The sequence below is a fragment of the Pelophylax lessonae genome (genome assembly GCF_965119305.1).
Source record: "Pelophylax lessonae genome assembly, chromosome: 4".
Taxonomy (NCBI): domain Eukaryota; kingdom Metazoa; phylum Chordata; class Amphibia; order Anura; family Ranidae; genus Pelophylax; species Pelophylax lessonae.
The window spans coordinates 660,078,249-660,098,761 of NC_138771.1; the positions used below are offsets into that span (position 1 = coordinate 660,078,249).

Genomic DNA, 20,513 nt, shown 5'->3' on the forward strand with positions numbered 1-20,513 from the left:
GCGGTATTATTACTGCTGCTAAATGTGACAGTTTCCTGGTTGTTAGGGAGCCCACATCCATTGGCATCCTAACAACCAGTGAGTCCTCCTCCCTTTCATGTTCAGCCATAAACTGGTAATTTCTAGCTGATAGGTGACTACATAAAAAGGGACAGGGACAGTATAAAAAAAAAAAAAGGAGGGCATGAAGTTCCCCACCAACATTTATACAAGTTCCTTTAGGTCCAGTATGCATTTTAAGGCGGATCCCACAAAAAAACATAAAAAGCTTGGGGTTACCTCCAAAAATCCATACCAGACCCTATACAAGCATGCAGCTTGGCTAATTGAAAAGGGTTGAGATGGCAATGCATCCCCTTCCTCCTGAACCATACCAGTTTACATGCCCTCAACATAGGGGAGAACCTTTCTGGGGGAAACTCTCTTGGCAAAGTATCCATGTTGATGAGAACAAGGGCCTCTTCCTCACAACCGTGGCCCAGTGTTTGTGGGGGTCTGCGGGCATGACATGAGTATGCATTTCCTTTCCTCCTGAACCATACCAGGTCATATGCCCTCAACATAGGGAAGTGCCTGTGACAGTATTCACCGTCACTGGAATTTAAAGACAGATAAGTAATGGTTTGGATTGCTTCATATTTGTCAGCAATATCTCCATATAGAAATATTAAGATTTATTCCCATTTGCCATGAAATACGTGATTCCTTAATGCTGTGTATATTACATATCTTTCAATGTCAGCAAGGTTTTCCTTTTGTTTGTGTATTTGGAGGGAATGTGGATTGCCCTGTCTCATTGTTAAGTGCTAATGACCTCCCATTGTTCTGTGTCTGGCTATTGGGTACATTGATTGCCCCCTGGGGGCTTCTGTCTCATTACACATAACAGTCCTTCTAATCAAGCTATCAGACCAATCCCTGCTGACTCATTTTCAAGTCCTCATTTGCATGGCTAAGGAGGACCTGAAGGAGGACTACATGCACTTTACAAATGACCAATAGGAAAGCGGTTGTTGAGGGCGGGATGTTCAAAATTCTGTATAAAAGTGTGTTATGTACTTCCAATAAATGTCTTCCTGTTTGAACTTACATACAGCCTGCCTGGTGATTGTTCTAATGGATTCCGAACGGCCCATAGCTGTAGTTCGGATCCCGGAGCCTTGGTTGAGCGAACCATCAGACGTTGTGATCTGCAAGCTGACTCACTAGTAGCAGAGGAGTGTAGGGAGAGTGGAAGCTAGCGAGCAAGGGGAACCTTTCTGGGGGGAAACTCTCTTGGCAAAGCATGCATGTTGATGAGAACAAGGGCCTCTTCCTCACAACCCTGTCCCAGTGTTTATGGGGGTCTGCGGGCAAGACATGAGTATGCATTTCATTTCCTCCTGAACCATACCAGGTCATATGCCCTCAACATGGGGAAGTGCCTTTCTAGGGGCAGCTCACTTGGTAAAGCACATGGTAGCCATGTTGATGAGAATTAGGGCCTCTTCCCCACAACCCTGGCCCAGTTTTTTGGGGTTCTTCTGGCAGGGGACTTATTAGCATCTGTATGTGAGGGTTTTAGTACAGTCTGGAAGAAAATGAGTAAGCAGTACATGAGTTACCTCTACTCATTCAGTAAACTTTAAATAAACACGCACACTTTTTAACAAGTCCTTTATTAAAGGATGAGTTCCCCTTTTGGAACATGTGACCTTGGTGCAAAATTATAAACGCCGCTCAAGCTGGGAAAGCCAAACTCCCACAGTCACCAGGAAGAAAGGTGCAGGCTGCCAAAAGTGCTCCTCCAAAGCAATGCATGTATAAAATCAAAGAAGCGCCACATTCCTGTCTGGCCAACCTAGTGTAGACTTGAAAACCAATCAGCTTCTATCTTCTTCAGCTTGTTCAGTTAGGCTTTCAAAATGAAAGCTATGACCATGCATTGCTGCTCCACATTCTGCTTTATTTTTAATAAGTTCCCCTAAGGGCTCATTTAGACAGGTTCAGAGACGGGTCCTCTGTGCTGAGTCTCGTTATGCTATGTCTACATACACCTTGGAGCTGTGTGCAGGCAGTAAAAGTGGGTGCACAGATCTAAACATAGATGGTTCATATTCAGATCCATGGACCTGCACCTGCTCGCATGTGAAATTTTGACACGTAAATGTGTCTGTGCAGCTGCTGCAAGCACTTCTATGGGTTTCTGAGATGGATACAGATGCAGAGAAATACACTATATTATCAAAGTATCGGGACGCCTGCCTTTACACACACATGAAATGTAATGGCATCCCAGTCTTGGTCTGTAGGGTTCAATATTGAGTTGGCCCACCCTTTGCAGCTTTAAAAGCTTTAACTTTTCTGGAAAGGCCGTCCACAAGGTTTGGGGGTGTGTCTATGGGAATGTTTGACCATTCTTCCAGAAGCGCAGTTGTGAGGTCAGGTGCTGATGTTGGACGAGAAGGCCTGGCTCACAGTCTCCGCTCTAATTCATCCCAAAGGTGTTCTATCAGGTTAAGGTCAGGACTTTGTGCAGGCCAGTCAAGTTCCACCAGTCCAAACTCACTCATCCTTGTCTTTATGGACCTTGCTTTGTGCACTAGTCCAAATCATTTGCTGGAGGGGGGATTATGGTATGGGGTTGTTTTTCAGGGGTTGGGCTTGGCCCCTTAGTTCCAGTGAAGGAAACTTATAAGGCGTCAGAATACCAAGACATTTTTTAAAATTTCACGCTCCCAACTTTGTGCGAACAGTTTGGGGATGGCCCCTTCCTGTTCCAACATGGCTTCTCATCAGTGCACAAAGCAAGATCCATAAAGACATGGATGAGCGAGTTTGGGGTGGAGGAACGTGATTGGCCTGTATAGAGTCCTGGCCTAAACCCGATAGAGCACCTTTGGGATCAATTAGAGTGGAGACTACGAGTCAGGCCTTCTTGCCCAACATCAGTGCCTGACCTCAGAAATTTTTGGAAGAATGGTCAAACATTCCCATAGACACACTCCTAAACCTTGTGGACAGCCTTCACCAAAGAGTTGAAGCTGTTATAGCTGCAAAGGGTTGGCTAACTCAATATTGAACCCTACGGACTAAGACTGGGATGCCATTAAAGTTCAATAGAAAAACTGAGCAGCCAAAGCACATAACTTTACTGCTCTACCCTTGTCCCGGTCAGCTCCCTCCACTCAAACATCAGATGCCAGAGCTCCATGGGAAGTCCTCTTGGTTTTATCATATGAGAAGAGCAAGGGAGGAGGCTCAAACTGAGCATCAGGTGCAGATTCCCTTGGGGTGCCACAGCTGTGCGGGGCAGCGTTGTGTAACACAAAAAAATGTCAGGCAGCCGGTGACATCCCTAGTGAGTCTGCACTCGTGCAGATTGCACCCCCATCCTTTGTATGCCACTGTCTACAAGTGCCGATGGCACCCATCTCAATAAGGCATCTGGAGCACATGACCAACCCCCCCCCAATTTCAGCCCTGGCTGCAAGGCTTGTCTGCAGAAGCCTGACATTGCACCCCTGATCCACTGATCACGGGTGCAATGCTTTCCAGGCTTCTGCAAAAAATTTGTGCATTTATTATTTCTTCTAAAAATGTAAACATATCCATTGAAAAAAAAAAAAAATTAATGTCCCACAATGTAAATCCTTTGTCAATCACATCAACTAGTGGTGCAGATCAACGTTAATTACGATGAATGACACCCATTGGGCCACAATCCTCTCCTGTCAACTAATTATCACAAATGACAGCTCCCCGTCCCTGTTGACATGTTAACAAAGGGATCGGGCCTCTTGGTTGACATCATTGACCAAATATGGACATGTTCGTACATAGTCTATGGCCAAATATGGGACTAACCCACAGCTCATTGGTAGAGAGCATAGGACTCTCTATGCCATGTGTGTTAAACACAAGGTCAGAGGGCCGAATGCAGCCCTTCAGGCCATTTCATGTGGCCCTTACAACTCTCCTGCAGCTACCCCCCTCATCTCTGTCCCCATCTTGTCAGCAGTGGGCATCAGAGAGGAGAATAGAACTTCTCATACAGAATCTGTACCTCTGTTCAGCTGCAAAACCACCTCATCTCTGCCTCCCCTGGGCTTAGCATTCAGCAAACTCCAGTCCTCGTTTGTTCCTCCTCCAGACCCTGCACTTTCTGCTTCCTAGCTTCACCCCCTAGCTTCTTCCAGTCAACAGCACAGGGTAAAGGGTGTGCACCTTGATGTAAGGAAAGTTGGTGGACTTTTGATGGTGGGGGGGCTCTTGACATCTGATGTAAGGGGGAGTGGGGTGCTCTGGACATCTAGTCTTACAGATACAACCGGCCCTTTGAGGGCAACCATAATGCTGATGTGGCCCACAATGAAATTTAATTTGACACCCCTGCTCTCTACAGTAAACTTTAAACACAGTGCAAAGGTCTTCCTCATAATTTTTTCCCTTCTGGTCGAATAGCCTTTTGTGTTAGGCTACAGTATTTTCACAGTCCAAAGGTCTTTACCTCTTCTGGTTGGATGTCCTTACAGCTATTTTCTCTTTGGATCGAAATTTAAGGAATATTACATTCCCCCAAAATGCAACAAAGAGAAATGAACATTTCACACATATTCCAAACACAAGACTTTTGCAAAACAATTTATTTTATTCCTTTATATAAAGATACTTTGAAGTAGGGATCAACCGATTATCGGCAAAGCCGATTTTTCGAGGGCCGATATGCACTTTCCCCGATATATCAGAATAAGCCACCAAGGTTGCACCAGAGTGATACCTGCAGCTAGAGGCATCACCCCGGTACCGGCGTCCATAGCCAACGGTCGGCTGTCTTGTAATGACAACCGATGCAGCTGAGAAGCCACTCAGCTGATAGTACAAGGAGCGGGAGGGGATGTCCCCCCCCCCCTCCCGCCGCCTTGCGCGGCTCGCCTGGGTCTCCCGTCCCACCGGGAGACCCGAGTAACCAGCCTGCACGGCTGCCGAAGACCCGATCAAAGCCGCATTCGGCAAAAACATGAAAGTGATGTCATGAAATCACTTCCGGGTACTGGCGCCAGATTTAAAAAAAAAAAACGTGGCGTTTTTGAATGCTTTTAAGTGCAGAGGAGGGGACCCCCAGATCCCTCCACAAGAGTCAAGAGTCAAGTAAAAAAAAAATTTTTTTAAATGTACGAAAATATCGGCCCATATCGGCTCATACCGATACGCGATGACCAAAATATCGGCATCGGCAATGAAAAAACGATATCGCTCGATCCCTACTTTGAAGTAGCGTGTCTAAATTGTTTGAGGCGCCCTAGTGGGGATACTAAGACACTGCACTCGCTGATGCCTAAACACTAGGCAGGAGTTCGCAGTTGTGTGAAATCAGCATTACAGTAATCACTTGTCAACCACGCTATAGCTAAATGATGGCTACAGCGCGATCCTGTAGTTCTGGGACACCTTCATATGGCGGCTTCCCGTGATCGCACTCGTTGCTGGGCGCGGGCACCGCATTCTGTGATCACAGGTTATCGGCCCTCCTTTCCTAATGCTGACAGCGTGAGAATTGGAGAAAAGAGCCGATAACCGTCTTCTCTAAAAGGAACATCTACACTGATAATCAAGGCACTGATTATTAGTGCCCTAATTATCAGTGCAGTCCCACCAGTGCTACAAATCTGTACCAACCATTCCTGCAAATCTGTGCCCACCAGTGCTGCCAAATTATACAAATACAGTTAACCCTAGCATTGGCAATGCAGCCTAAATATTTTCGGACATTACAATTTTTTTTTTTTTTAAATGTCTACAGGTACTGTGGTGGAGGGAACTGGGGATCTAAAAGGCCCCAAACCCCTCCTCTGCACTTTAAAGCTTTCAAAACGCCAAGTTTGACTGTTTTGAATGCTGTATGTTTTTTTAATTTGGCGCCGCCAATACCCGGAAGTGATGTCATGTCATGACATCACTTCCGGGTACTTGGCGGTGCCGAATTCAAAGAAATGGAGACCCAGTAAGAGGCTGCGGTGCAGATGGAGACCCGGTCAGACGGCGGCGGTGAAGGTAGGATGCCCAGGTCTCCCGATGGGACAGGAAGACGGCGGGAGGGGGGGAGACGTCCCCTCCCGCTCCTTGGAATGACAGCCGAGCTGCTTCTCAGGTGCATCGGTTGTCATTAGAAGACAGCCGACCGTCAGCTATGGACACCGGTACCGGGGTGATGCCTCTAGCTGCAGGCATCACCCTGGTACAAGCACTTTCCCGAAATATCGGCCATGTCGGTAAATCAAAAGGCCGATTCCCATATATCGGGCAAAGTGCATATCAGCCCCTCGATATATCGGCTATATAATCGGTCGATCTCTACTAGGCATTATACCCACAAATGGCAACATAAGTCCCTTTAGAGTCCATGATTTGGCAGTAATCTATAAAGGCAGTACTTGTAAGTCCACAATGGCCTCCAGGTTCCAGATGCCACTGGAAACCCTGACTGGGTTCCCACCACCCTCCCCAAGGAGGCAGAGTCACTGTTACTACATGCAGTATTTCCCCAGGAACTGATCTACTGTATACAATATTGGTTGAGCTCATTTTATATGGTATGACTTGTAGGGGGCAATAACTTTGTAAAAATGGCAGAAAAAAGGTAACTCTTCCTGATCAGTTACCATTACCTCACATGCCAACCTAAAGGACACTGTGCAACATTAAGACATTGTAACATTGTACACCTGACTGCACCAGTTAACTCGAGGGCATGACTGACCACCATAGACAGATAAAACATAGTTAACTCTCCAGAACCCTCTTCTTTGGGATTTAGATCTACTTTATATATCTTTAAAAACAAACAATAAATATATACTGCTTTCTGTCCCCTTTGAGAATCCAAGAATAAGGAATGTGCTACTCAACCAGGACATTTGAGAGGGGGGCATTAGGGGAACTAAAATGTATTTGTTTTAGAAATTCAACTTACCATTTACAAAAATAAAATTAATTGTAGAATCGATTGCCATTATTTTATAGGTCATGCTGGAGGCTATAAAAAGAGGAAAGGAAACACAAATCTTTAACGATTTCATACCACATTCAAAACATTTCTTTTACTTTATGACCAGTAGTGGATTGTGGAGGGTATGACAGTGGGCGGTATGTACAGGAGAGGAGTGTGGAGGGTATGCCAGTGGACAGTATGTACAGGAGAGGAGTGTGGAGGGTATGACAGTGAGCAGTATGTACAGGAGAGGAGTGTGGAGGTATGACGGTGGGCAGTATGTACAGGAGAGGAGTGTGGAGGGTATGCCAGTGGACAGTATGTACAGGAGAGGAGTGTGGAGGGTATGACAGTGGGCAGTATGTACAGGAGAGGAGTGTGGAGGTATGACGGTGGGCAGTATGTACAGGAGAGGAGTGTGGAGGGTATGACAGTGAGCAGTATGTACAGGAGAGGAGTGTGGAGGTATGACGGTGGGCAGTATGTACAGGAGAGGAGTGTGGAGGGTATGACAGTGGGCAGTATGTACAGGAGAGGAGTGTGGAGGGTATGACAGTGGACAGTATGTACAGGAGAGGAGTGTGGAGGGTATGACAGTGGGCAGTATGTACAGGAGAGGAGTGTGGAGGGTATGACAGTGAGCAGTATGTACAGGAGAGGAGTGTGGAGGGTATGACAGTGGGTGGTATGTACAGGAGAGGAGTGTGGAAGGGTATGACAGTGGGCAGTATGTACAGGAGAGGAGTGTGGAGGGTATGACCATGGGCAGTGTGTACAGGAGAGGAGTGTGAAGGGTATGATAGTGGGTAGTATGTACAGGAGAGGAGTGTGGAAGGTATGACAGTGGGTAGTATGTACAGGAGAGGAGTGTGGAGGGGATGACAGTAGGCAGTATGTACAGCAGAGGAGTGTGAAGGGTATGACAGTGAGCAGTATGTAAAGGAGAGGAGTGTGAAGGGTATGATAGTGGGTAGTATGTACAGTAGAGGAGTGTGGAGGGTATGACAGTGGGCAGTATGTACAGGAGAGGAGTGTGGAGGGTATGACAGTGAGCAGTATGTACAGGAGAGGAGTGTGGAGGGTATGACAGTGGGCAGTATGTACAGGAGAGGAGTGTGGAGGGTATGACAGTGGGCAGTATGTACAGGAGAGGAGTGTGAATGGTATGACAGTGGGCAGTATGTACAGGAGAGGAGTGTGGAGGGTATGACAGTGGGCAGTGTGTACAGGAGGGGAGCGTGGAGGGTATGACAGTGGGCAGTATGTACAGGAGAGGAGTGTGGAGGGTATAACAGTGGGCAGTATGTACAGGAGAGGAGTGTGGAGGGTATAACAGTGGGCAGTATGTACAGGAGAGGAGTGTGGAGGGTATGACAGTGGGCAGTATGTACAGGAGAGGAGTGTGGAGGGTATGACAGTGGGCGGTATGTACAGGAGAGGAGTATGGAGGTATGACAGTGGGCAGTATGTACAGGAGAGGAGTGTGGAGAGTATGACAGTGGGCAGTATATACAGGAGAGGAGTGTGGAGGGTATGACAGTGGGCAGTATGTACAGGAGAGGAGTGTGGAGGGTATGACAGCGGGCGGTATGTACAGGAGAGGAGTGTGGAGGGTATGACAGTGGGCGGTATGTACAGGAGAGGAGTGTGGAGGGTATGACAGTGGGCAGTATGTACAGGAGAGGAGTGTGGAGGGTATGACAGTGGGCAGTATGTACAGGAGAGGAGTGTGGAGGGTATATCAGTGGGCAGTATGTACAGGAGAGGAGTGTGGAGGGTATGACAGTTCAAAACTGGAATGTGCTACTTAACCAGGACACCTGAGAGGGAGGCATAAGGGGAAGAATTGAACTCCAAAAAAAAAAAGTTGCTTGTTTAGGAAATTCAACTTACTATTTACTAAAATATCATTAATTATGGAATCGATCTCCATCACTTTACTGGTCAAACTGGAGGCTGTAGAAAGAGGAAAACAAACATGAATCTTTGAAGAAATTCACCAAACTTATTATGTAGTCTAAAAACTATACAGATTCTTTTACTTCATGACCAGTAGTGCAATGTGGGGGGTATGACAGAGGGCAGTATGTAAAGGAGAGGAGTGTGGAGGGTATGACAGTGGGCAGTATGTACAGGAGATAAGTGTGGAGGGTATGACAGTGGGCAGTATGTACAGGAGAGGAGTGTGGAGGGTATGACAGTGGGCAGTATGTACAGGAGAGGAGTGTGGAGGGTATGACAGTTAGCAGTATGTACTGGAGAGGAGGGTGGAGGATATGCCAGTGGCCAGTATGTACAGGAGAGGAGTGTGGAGGGTATGACAATGGGCAGTATGTACAGGAGAGGGGTGTGGAGGGTATGACAGTGGGCAGTATGTACAGGAGAGGAGTGTGGAGGGTATGACAGTGGGCAGTATGTACAGGAGAGGAGTGTGGAGGGTATGACAGTGGGCAGTATGTACAGGAGAGGAGTGTGGAGGGTATGACAGTTAGCAGTATGTACTGGAGAGGAGGGTGGAGGATATGCCAGTGGCCAGTATGTACAGGAGAGGAGTGTGGAGGGTATGACAGTGGGCAGTGTGTACAGGAGAGGAGGGTGGAGGATATGCCAGTGGCCAGTATGTACAGGAGAGGAGGGTGGAGAATATGCCAGTGGGCAGTATGTATAGGAGAGGAGTGTGGAGGGTATGACAGTGGGCAGTATGTACAGGAGAGGAGTGTGGAGGGTATGACAGGAGTGTGGAGGGTATGACAGTGTGCACTATGTACAGGAGAGGAGTGTGGAGGGTATGACAGTGGGCAGTAAGTATAGGCACAGAGTATGAAGGTTTTATGTAATTAGAGGTCCATGCTGGGGTGGTGCCTTTACTGAAAGATATTTACTATAAGGTTGTAATCTGACCCCATTTTGGGGTCCTTCCCTAGGAAGCAAATGTTTGGCCCTTTCCCCTGCAGCTGTGCTGTGTATAGTAAGGATAGCACTGTGCAGGTGTTGTGTTGCACTTGTACCACTCAAAAATAGCGTCACTAAAGCCATCTGCGTGTGTGTGCGCGACATTAGCGATTTCCACACATACAGTATGAGAATGGATTTGCACCTGCGCAGTTTGTCCACTCTGTACAGTGTATGCTTGCACAGTTGAGAAGCTGCCCACTGTATATTTGGTGAAACATGTGCATCTTGCTCTTTTCCCATGTACTCGCTGAAAGGGTGGTGAGAACAGACACTCACATGTCTGCATCCTTCTTCGGAGCTAAACACTTCTCCATAGCGCTGCATCCATCTTCGGAGCTAAACACTTCTCCATAGGGCTGCATCCTTCTTCGGAGCTAAACACTTCTCCATAGGGCTGCATCCTTCTTATGAGCTAAACACTTCTTCATAGGGCTGCATCCTTCTTCGGAGCTAAACACTTCTCCATAGGGCTACATACTTCTTCGGAGCTAAACACTTCTCCATAGGCTGCATCCGTCTTCGGAGCTAAACACTTCTCCATAGGGCTGCATCCTTCTTCGCAGCTAAACACTTCTCCATAGGGCTACATCCTTCTTCAGAGCTAAACACTTTTCCATAGCGCTGCATCCATCTTCAGAGCTAAACACTTCTCCATAGGGTTGAATCCTTCTTCAGAGCTAAACACTTCTCCACAGCGCTGCATCCTTCTTCGGAGCTAAACACTTCTCCATAGCGCTGCTCCCTGTGGGAGGACAATGTAATAGAGCAGCACGAAATGCCAGCAGAATGCTTGGATGTATAGGGAGAGGTATAAGCAGTAGAAAGAGGGAAGTGCTTATGCCGCTGTACAGAACACTGGTGAGACCTCACTTGGAGTATTGTGCGCAGTACTGGAGGCCATATCTCCAGAAGGATATAGATACTCTAGAGAGAGTTCAGAGAAGAGCTACTAAACTAGTACATGGATTACAGGAAAAAACTTACCAGGAAAGGTTAAAGGACCTTAACATGTACAGCTTGGAAGAAAGAAGAGACAGAGGGGATATGATAGAAACCTTTAAATACATAAAGGGAATCAACTCGGTAAAGGAGGAGAGCATATTTAAAAGAAGAAATACTACCACAAGAGGACACCGTTTTAAACTAGAGGGGCAAAGGTTTAAAAGTAATATGAGGAAGTATTACTTTACTGAGAGAGTAGTGGATGCATGGAATAACCTTCCTGCAGAAGTGGTAGCTGCAAATACAGTGAAGGAGTTTAAGCATGCATGGGATAGGCATAAGGCTATCCTTCATATAAGATAGGGCCAAGGACTATTCATAGGATTCAGATATATTGGGCAGACTAGATGGGCCAAATGGTTCTTATCTGCCGACACATTCTATGTTTCTATGTTTCTATGCATCCTTCTTCGGAGCTCAACTCTTCTCCATAGGGCTGCATCCTTCTTCGGAGCTAAACACTTCTCCATAGCGCTGCATCCTTCTTCGGAGCTCAACTCTTCTCCATAGCGATGCATCCTTCTTCGGAGCTCAACTCTTCTCCATAGCGCTGCATCTTTCTTCAGAGCTAAAAACTTCTCCATAGGACTGCATCCTTCTTCGGAGCTAAACACTTCTCCATAGGGCTGCATCCTTCTTCGGGGCTAAACACTTCTCCATAGCGCTGCATCCTTCTTCTCAGCTCAACTCTTCTCCATAGCGCTGCATCCTTCTTCGGAGCTAAACACTTCTCCATAGCGCTGCATCCTTCTTCGGAGCTAAACACTTCTCCATAGGGCTGTCGGGGTTATTGGGGGTTGATTAAAATAATAATAGAATAAAAATGATTTTAAAAGCCATGTATTTCGTATTATGCATAAGAGATTCTGAATGGCATGGCTTCCATCTTGTTTTTAAGGTCAAACAAAGTTCATATATATTTGTTAAACAAAATGTCTCTTACAAGCTTACAAGAGAGCATAGAATTTCAACAATAGGGTCTTATAATTTCAGCAGACATTTCTATTTTCTTTTGTCATAAATAAGCTGATACATTGACATCTCTATCAGATAACAGATGTTAAGGGGATGGTAGTGTCAGTCTGTCTATAAGTATTTAACAATAGACAATGGCTCAGTGTTTTCATCAGACATTTTAAAATGAGAACTATATATGTTTTTATAGATACATTATTATATGTGTGTGAAGATATTAGCCATAATTATGTTATTATATTATGTAAGGCATATACTTATATATTTAGGAACATTATATTACCTTTTGGGTTTATATTATTAATGAAGTAATCTTACTTAGAATATATTATGTTTAAGTGTAGGACAGATGTATCTCGTCACTAATTACCTAATTTCAGAGAAGTTTGTGTCGTAAATATTCCAAACCTAGACTAGATGCCTGACAGTTATGTCAGAATCCAAATAAGTAATGGCTATTCACTAGCCAGAGGTCAGAGAGGTCATCAGATAAGGACATGGTGGTAATTATGTTGAATACAAAATCTAATGAACGGTACGACACTGCCCTCTGGAGACAAAATACCAGGTGCAGTCTTGAGATAATTTCAGATTTCCATATAAAAATATTATATTGTGTTAAATAATATAATTATGGAAGTGGCATTACTTGCCAAGGTGAATGATGGAGATACAGGTGGACATTTATGTATGTACTGGGAGTCTGGACAAAGTTTTATGTTGTGTTTTATGATTACTCTCACATATAGAGAAATCATCATTTAACTTTAGTATACCAAGTATTGGGTTAATTATCAAAAGAGGTGTGTCTCTGACCTCACCAGTTTAGGTATAGAATATCCCGACCAATTGGGATAATGTTCAATCCCTCTGGGTTTTACTTATGGTAATTTTTTATAGCTCTTTGTTCTTACCATATAAAAGACCAACCCAGATGAGAGAGAGGACACACATTACACTGCCCATCAGACAATACACTTACATCACACACACTATTACATTACTCAATAGACTCATCCAGGCATACTCCATTTTGTACATCATTCATCTGAAACTTGAAGGGAAGCCACCATCTTAAGAAAGGCGTCCATCTTAGGACTCTGGTAACGCCCAATTGAAGCTAGCGGCCATCTTAAGTGTGGTAATTATGCCTTGCTGTATTATTTGATTTTATTCAACAATTGTTTATTCCTTCCTTATATGTTTTATATTGCATATCTAAGGGTAATGCGATTACAATCCCAGCCGTATAAACCATAGTAGATTTTTCTCTAAAAAGCTGATTTTTGTTTTATACATTTTTATTAATATCAGATTAAGTGCATTATTTGCAATTTTAAGTCTTCCGTTTTGCATGGCTTATTCTTACTCATCTGCAGTGAAGTGACTTTCAACTATGCATTACGCAGACCATTGTAGTCTGTTTATATAGAACATTAATTTATGGCTTATGCTATACCTGGGAAGAAATGGTAATCTTGCTTTCGTTTTGGTTTCATTTTCACTTTGTTTTACTTTCACTTTCATTATTGAGCTAAACATCACATTGCATTGATTATTTGAAGTTAGTATTTTTCTGTAGAAGTTATCTTTTTGTGTCATTTCTTGTTTGATCATATATTGTGTTTACATGTCTGGCGAATAAATATTTTTATATATATTCCACACTGTAGACTGTACTCACTAAGATTGGTATATGCTTTTAAAAAGAAATTAATCAATTAAAAAGAATTCTCGACATTGATTTATGGCAATAGGTGAAGACTCTCCTTTTTCACAGATCTTTGCTTATTAACCATAAATAAATACACTGCTATATTCAGAGCAGTATAAATATTCTGACATAATTAAGTACGAGCGCGAGATATTTATTATTAAATATTCTTACAGGGCTGCATCCTTCTTCGGAGCTAAACCCTTCTCCATAGCGCTGCATCCTTCTTCGGAGCTAAACACTTCTCCATAGCGCTGCATCCTTCTTCAGAGCTCAACACTTCTCCATAGTGCTGCATCCTTCTTTGGAGCGAAACACTTCTCCATAGGGCTGCATCCTTCTTCGGAGCTAAACACTTCTCCATAGGGCTGCATCCTTCTTCGGAGCGAAACACTTCTCCATAGCGCTGCATCCTTCTTCTGAGCTAAACACTTCTCCATAGCGCTGCATCCTTCTGAGCTAAACACTTCTCCATAGGGCTGCATCCTTCTTCGGAGCTTAACACTTCTCCATAGGGCTGCATCCGTCTTCGGAGCTAAACACTTCTCCATAGCGCTGCATCCTTCTTCTGAGCTAAACACTTCTCCATAGGGCTGCATCCTTCTTCAGAGCTAAACACTTCTTCATAGGGTTTCCTTCTTCTGAGCTTAACCCTTCTCTACTGGTTTGCATACTTCTTCTTGTTGGAGATACAACAACTTTCAGCTTAGCCTGTTGACTGCAGTTCACAAACAGGACACTAGATGTCGCCAATGCTCAGTGAGATGCTATACATTTTCTATGACTTGTTGTATTTCCTGTACATTGTACTGTACTTGGTTTCTTTTTCCTGTCTGTGGTTATCTTACCATGTGAGGTGACATCTTTGCTTTTTTGTGGTTATGTTCTAATAAAGAAGCCAGTTCCTGTTACTCCACAACGTCTGATCTGAATCGACTCCGCTGCACCCAGTAATCACACTCTGCAACACTTCTGAGTGTATTGTAACAATGATAAAGACCGTTACCACTCTATTATATCAGTCATAAGCTTGATGCCTGAAAACTTTTATGAACAACTGAAATTGACCTTCTGCCAAAACCTTATCTGCATTAACCAAGAAATAATTTATAGAAGTTGCCAGATACCAATACGAGCTCCTTCTTCACTTACCAGTTTCCCTCAGATGTGACTGCTCCCCGGCCATGTTCACATCTGGTCAGGAAGAAAAAAAATAATAATAGGAACGTTTATCCAATGACAGAGAATGCACATATCTAAACTTATCTTTCCTCTGAGATCTGGATTCAGGTCAAATTCAACTTTATTCCCAAATCTAGATATCGAAACTAAAATATATTTTTTATGTTCAGACTTCTGAAATTTCAACCCATTTTGAATTCCCATCACATTTGTGGTAAAAAAAAAAAAAAAATGTACCAACCCATCTAGTTTAGTATTAAATGATGGAATTCAAGTTTTTCCATTAAAAAGGTTATACGAATGCTACAGTGAGCAGCTACCGTGGTAACAGTTTGGTGAAGACCATTTATGGTTCCAGCAATACTGTGTTCAAAGCCAGCAGCATAAAGAAATTGTTTGACCAGCATGGTGTGGAGGATCTCAAGTGTCTTGATCTCAACCCTACTAAATACCTTTGGGATGGAATGGAATGTTGATTGTGAACCAGGTCTTCTCTTCCAACGTCATTATCTGACCTCAAAAATGCTCTTTGGCTCATTAGACACAAATTCCCAGACACACTCCAGAATTTGGAGGGAAGTCTTCTCAGAAGAGTGGAGCCAGCTCCATAAAGACATGTCTGACCGGAGTCACTTTGGTTGGGGGGCCCGTGGAACACAGCTTACCTTAGAGAGGTTTGGAAATACCTCTCTCAGCCCCCTAGGCCCCTCTTATGTGTAAGTCACACTGTGTCTATTCGGGACCAAGAAGCCCAGTCTGGCCTGCCCAAACCAGACTTCCGCAGACTGATCGGCTATGAGAGCTCCATGCGCCCTGCCGGGACAAACTTACAAACTATGTGGAACTTTGTCAAGGAAGCTGCTATGATGGATTGACTCTTTAAAAACTTGTTACCCGACTAACTCAGCCACAGACCGATTGGAGGTTTGGTACCTGGTTAGTCTACCTTTGGGGGGAAAGATATGTGATGGTACTCACCGTCACTGGGATTGAAAGACAGATACTTAATGGACACTGATTTATGGCTTGGATTGCTTCAAATGGGGTCTGTATTTACACTTATGATAATGTGTATTGTACTTCAATGGCAGAGACAGGTTTTTTCCTATTGTTTGTGTATTGAGGTGTTATGTGGATTCTGTTAAGCCTGTCTGTCCCATTGTTAAATGTTAATGAACTCACATATTGTTTCTGTCCAGATGGCTAGATAATTAGTTCAGGTTAATGTATACAATTTCATCTGCATATGATAATGTAATCAGGCAACCCCCTGACCTGTGTGGGGTAATCTGATCAGGGGGGGGGGGGGATGTGCTCATGTGTGTATAAATTGAGTGTGAAACTGTTCAATAAAGGAGAAGGTTCCAAAACTTATACAAGGTAAGTTGTTGGCTAACTTTGTATGAGGGCAGCTGGGAAAATCTGATATCTATGTTAACGACTGGATGGAAGCCGTATACTGACGAAAGCCCACAAGTACAGCGTGGGTTGTGGTTCCGTTACAACATAGTTTGACCAGTTTGAAGGAACTGGAGTATCTTGTACAGTTCCCTGACCTCAACCTTACTGCACACCTTTGTATTGAATTAAAACATTTAATGTGAGCCACGTCTTCTCATCCATCATCAGTACCTGACCTCACAAATGGGCCAAAAATTCCCACAGACAGCCTCCAAAATCTTGTGCAAAGCCTTTCCAGAAGAGTGAAACCTATTGAAAAGTGGCGGAACTCACTATTAACAGTCATGGTTTTGGAATAGGATGTCCAACAAGCTCATATAGGTGGTGAGGTCAAAAGGGGCTGCAAATACAAATTCTCATGATAAATCTTTCTCTATTTTCTTTATAAAAATATTGATGAGAATAAAAGTTTTCAGCTATAGCAGTAATACTTACAGGAGATGAACAGGAACACTGTGACAACACCCAGAATAAGGAACAGGAAGATGAGAAGGACCAACAGGATCAGAAGGAGCCAAACTTTTGTATTCATGGCAGCTGAAATAATTATAGACAGACAATGGTGAACAAGCCTGTGGCCATCAACTGGTTTAGGAAATCCTCATCCATACACAAAGCCATTCCAGCACAATCCTGTACAATGGGGTTGGCTATTCCCAGCATGCCATGCTGTAGCTCTAGTCATTTGTGCTGAATGTGACATTCATGTCAATGCCAGGACAAGGTCATCCAGTGCCCAGGGCAAAGATGCCAAACTGTGCCCCCCCTTCCCTTAGGGTTAGGGTCAAGGCGCCCCCATCCCTGAAATAAACCATTGCGCCCAGGGCAGTCGCTCCTCCTGCCCACCCCTTGTCCCGGCCCTGAAAATAGCCCTGGGTATTAGTCTTCATACACCAATAATTGGACCAATAATAAACTCTATTTTATTGGCTGATGTGCTCCAGACAAATACAGCACTTCTCAACCACTTCAGCCCCAGAAGGTTTTTCCCCCCTCAATGACCAGGCCATTTTTTTGCGATTTGGCACTGCGTTACTTTAAGCGGTCGTGCTGTGCTGTACCCAAATAAAATTGATGTCCTTTTTTTCCCACAAATAGAACTTTCTTTTGGTGGTATTTGATCACCTCTGCGATTTTTATTTTTTGCGCTATAAACAAAAAAAAGAGCAACAATTCTGGAAAAAAAAAAAAATATATATATATATATATATATACACACACATATATATATATATGTTTTTTTTTTTTACTTTCGACTATAAAACATCCAATAAATAAATAAAAAAAATCAAATTTGTCAGTCATTTTAGGCCAATTTGTTTCTGCTATATATTTTTGATTTAAAAAAATCCCAATAAGTGTATATTGATTGGTTTGCGCAAAAGTTATCGCGTCCACAAACTAGGGGATATTTTTATGGCATTTTTATTTATTTATTTTTTTACTAGTAATGGTGGTGATCACCAATTTTTAGCGGGACTGCGACATTTCGGCGGACAGATTGGACCCCTAACTGACATTTATGACACTTTTGGGGGGACCAGTGACATCACTACAGTAATCAGTGCTAAAAATATGCACTGTTACTGTAATAATTACACTGGCAGGGAAGGGGGTAACCCAGGGGTGATCAAAGGGTTAAATGTGTGCCTAGGTGGTGCTTACTAACGGAGTGGGGGATGGTCTGACTGGGGGAAGACAGGGATCCGTGTTCCTGTTTAGCAGGAACATGGATCTCTATCTTCTCTGCTGACAGAACGACGATCTGCCTTGTTTGCATAGTCAGACCGCCATTCTGCCAAATCGGCTGGTCCGGCTGATTGGCTCCTGCTGTGTCCAATCACAGTGAGAGCGGGACACTGGCAGCGCGAACGCCCCAGACCAGGAAGAAGATGCGACGTACAGGTACGGCGATTCATGCAGCTGGGCCACCCTGCCGCAGTAAATGTGCGGTGGGCAGATCTGAGGCGGGTAAGCACTTGCTGACCGCGCGCCACATATATAGTGCGGCAGGCTGGCTCAGCTGCGCGAATCGCCGTATCTGTAAGGCGATCCGTGGGTGCGATCCTGGGGGTGCGCGCTTGCCCCTATTAGCCAGCAGGGAAGCTGAATCACAAGACCGGTGGCCGCGATTGCCGCTGGGCACCCGCGATCGCTCCCCGTGGAGACAAAACGGCGGTCTGCTGATGTAAACACAGCAGACGGTTGTTCTCTCAGAAATCAATGCAGAGCTCCTGTGATCCTCCTATTTAGGAACACAGGTCTCTGTCTTGATTCTAAAAGCCCATCCCCCATACAGTTAGAAAACACCCCCTAGGCTCACACTTAACCCTTTGATTGCCCCTGGGTTAACCCCTTCCCTGCCAGTGTAACTATTACAGTGACAGTGCATATTTTAGCACTGATTACTTTAGGAATGTCACTGGTAACCCCAAATGTGTCAAAAATTTCAGTTAAGGGTCCGATCTGTCTGCCGCAATGTTGAAGTCCTGCTAAAAATCGCAGATCGCCGCCATTACTAGTAAAAATAAATAAAAATGACATAAATCTTTCCCCTAGTTTGTAGATGCGATAACTTTTGCGCAATCCAATCCAAATACGCTTATTGGGATTTTACCAAAAATATGTAGCAGAATTTTGGCTTAAAATTATGAAAAAAAAAAAAAAAGATTTTTACATTTTTTTTATTAGGAATGTTATATAGCAGAAAGTAAAAAATATATTTTTTTTATTCAGAATTCTCGCAATTTTATTTTGTTTATAGTGCAAAAAATAAAAGCCGCACATGTGATCAAATACCACCAAAATAAAGTTCTATTTGTGGAAAAAAAAGGACATCAATTTTATTTGGGTACAGCGTTGCACGACTGCGCAATTGTCCGTTAACCGGTTGCCGACCGCCGCAAGTACATATACTGCGGAGGTCAGCCCCGGCCAGGCAAAGTGACGTACCGGTGCGTCACTAGCCTGGGAGCCAATAGCGGGCAGGCACGCGCCGCCGGAGGCGCGCTCACGCCTCGGCTCGTTCACGGACACCTCCGTGCATGTGACCGGCGGACCCGATGTCCACCGGTCACTCGCGATTGTCCGCTGTGAAGGGAGAAAGGCAGGCGGCTGATGTAAACAAAGCCGCCTGTCATTCTCCCCTGTGTAAAAGCACTGATCTAATGGTTCTGCTATGTAGGACCGTTGATCTGTGCTGTTACACACACAGCCACATCCCTGCACAGTAAGAAACACGCCCCTAGGACACACTTAACCCCTCCCTCTCCAATAAAGTTAACCCCTTCCCTGCCAGTGTAATTTTACAGTAACAGTGCATATGTATAGCACTGATTACTGTAGTAATGTCACTGGTAACCCCAAAAGTGTCAAAAATGTCAGTTAAGGGTCCGATCTGTCCGCCGCAATGTCGCAGTCCCGCAAAAAAAAATCGCAGATCGCCGCCATTACTCGTAAAAAAAAAAACAACAACAAAAATGACAAAAATCTTTCCCTTAGTTAGTAAAAGAAATAACTTTAGCGCAAACCAATCAAAATACGCTTTTGTGATTTTTTTTACCAAACATAGGTAACATAAAACAAATTGGCCGAAAATGTTAAAAAATTTTGATTTTTACATTTTTTGGGGGGGAATTTCATATAAAAAAATGTGAAAAATATTGCTATTTTTGCAAAATTGACGCTCTTTTTTTGTTTATAGCGCATGATCAAAAAATCGCACAGGTGATCAAATACCACCAAAAGAAAGCTCTGTTTGTGGGAAAAAAAGGACGTCAAATTCGTTTAGGTACAGCATCGCACGACCGCGCAATTGTCCGTTAAAGTCACGCAGTGCCGAATCGCAAAATACCCCCTGGTCAGGAAGGGGGTAAAATCTTCCGGGGCTTAAGTGGTTAAAGTAACGCAGTGCCGAATCGCAAAAAACGGCCTGGTCATTAAGGGGGTAGAATATTCTGGTCCAGAAGTGGTTATTAGTTGCAAGATTTATAGAGCCAAGACTACAAAATATTGGTGGTAAATGTCCTATCAATGGAAGTGTGTGTCCTCCGATGGAGTGGGACCTGGAGTAGAACAGAAGGTTGTACCTTGGTAAAGTAACAGCTCACTTTTGGCTTTTTCAGAATTCTTCTTTCTCTGTAGACCACGATCATGTAACGTGGCGTACGCTCCTTCCTCATCAGAGTTCCCTGAGGGCAAACATAGAAAGAGCAATTGTGTGCAATCAATAAACTATAACATGCTAAAACAACA

General features: G+C 44.1%; 1 protein-coding gene across 2 annotated transcripts in view; it reads right to left on the minus strand.

The window, feature by feature from the left end:
• LOC309554845 (hepatic lectin-like) overlaps positions 1-20,513 on the minus strand; it is a gene marked incomplete at its 5' end in the record, with an annotated part of 41,639 nt that overhangs the window by 11,813 nt on the left and 9,313 nt on the right. Inside the window, 5 exons of one of the 2 annotated variants that reach the window (XM_082256566.1) lie at positions 6,953-7,015; positions 8,864-8,926; positions 14,769-14,810; positions 16,695-16,796; positions 20,369-20,449. In XM_082256566.1, the coding sequence (XP_082112692.1) occupies positions 6,953-7,015; positions 8,864-8,926; positions 14,769-14,810; positions 16,695-16,796; positions 20,369-20,449 (351 nt within the window). The remainder of the gene's footprint in view (positions 1-6,952; positions 7,016-8,863; positions 8,927-14,768; positions 14,811-16,694; positions 16,797-20,368; positions 20,450-20,513) is intronic. The other variant, XM_082256567.1, reaches the window with a different exon arrangement.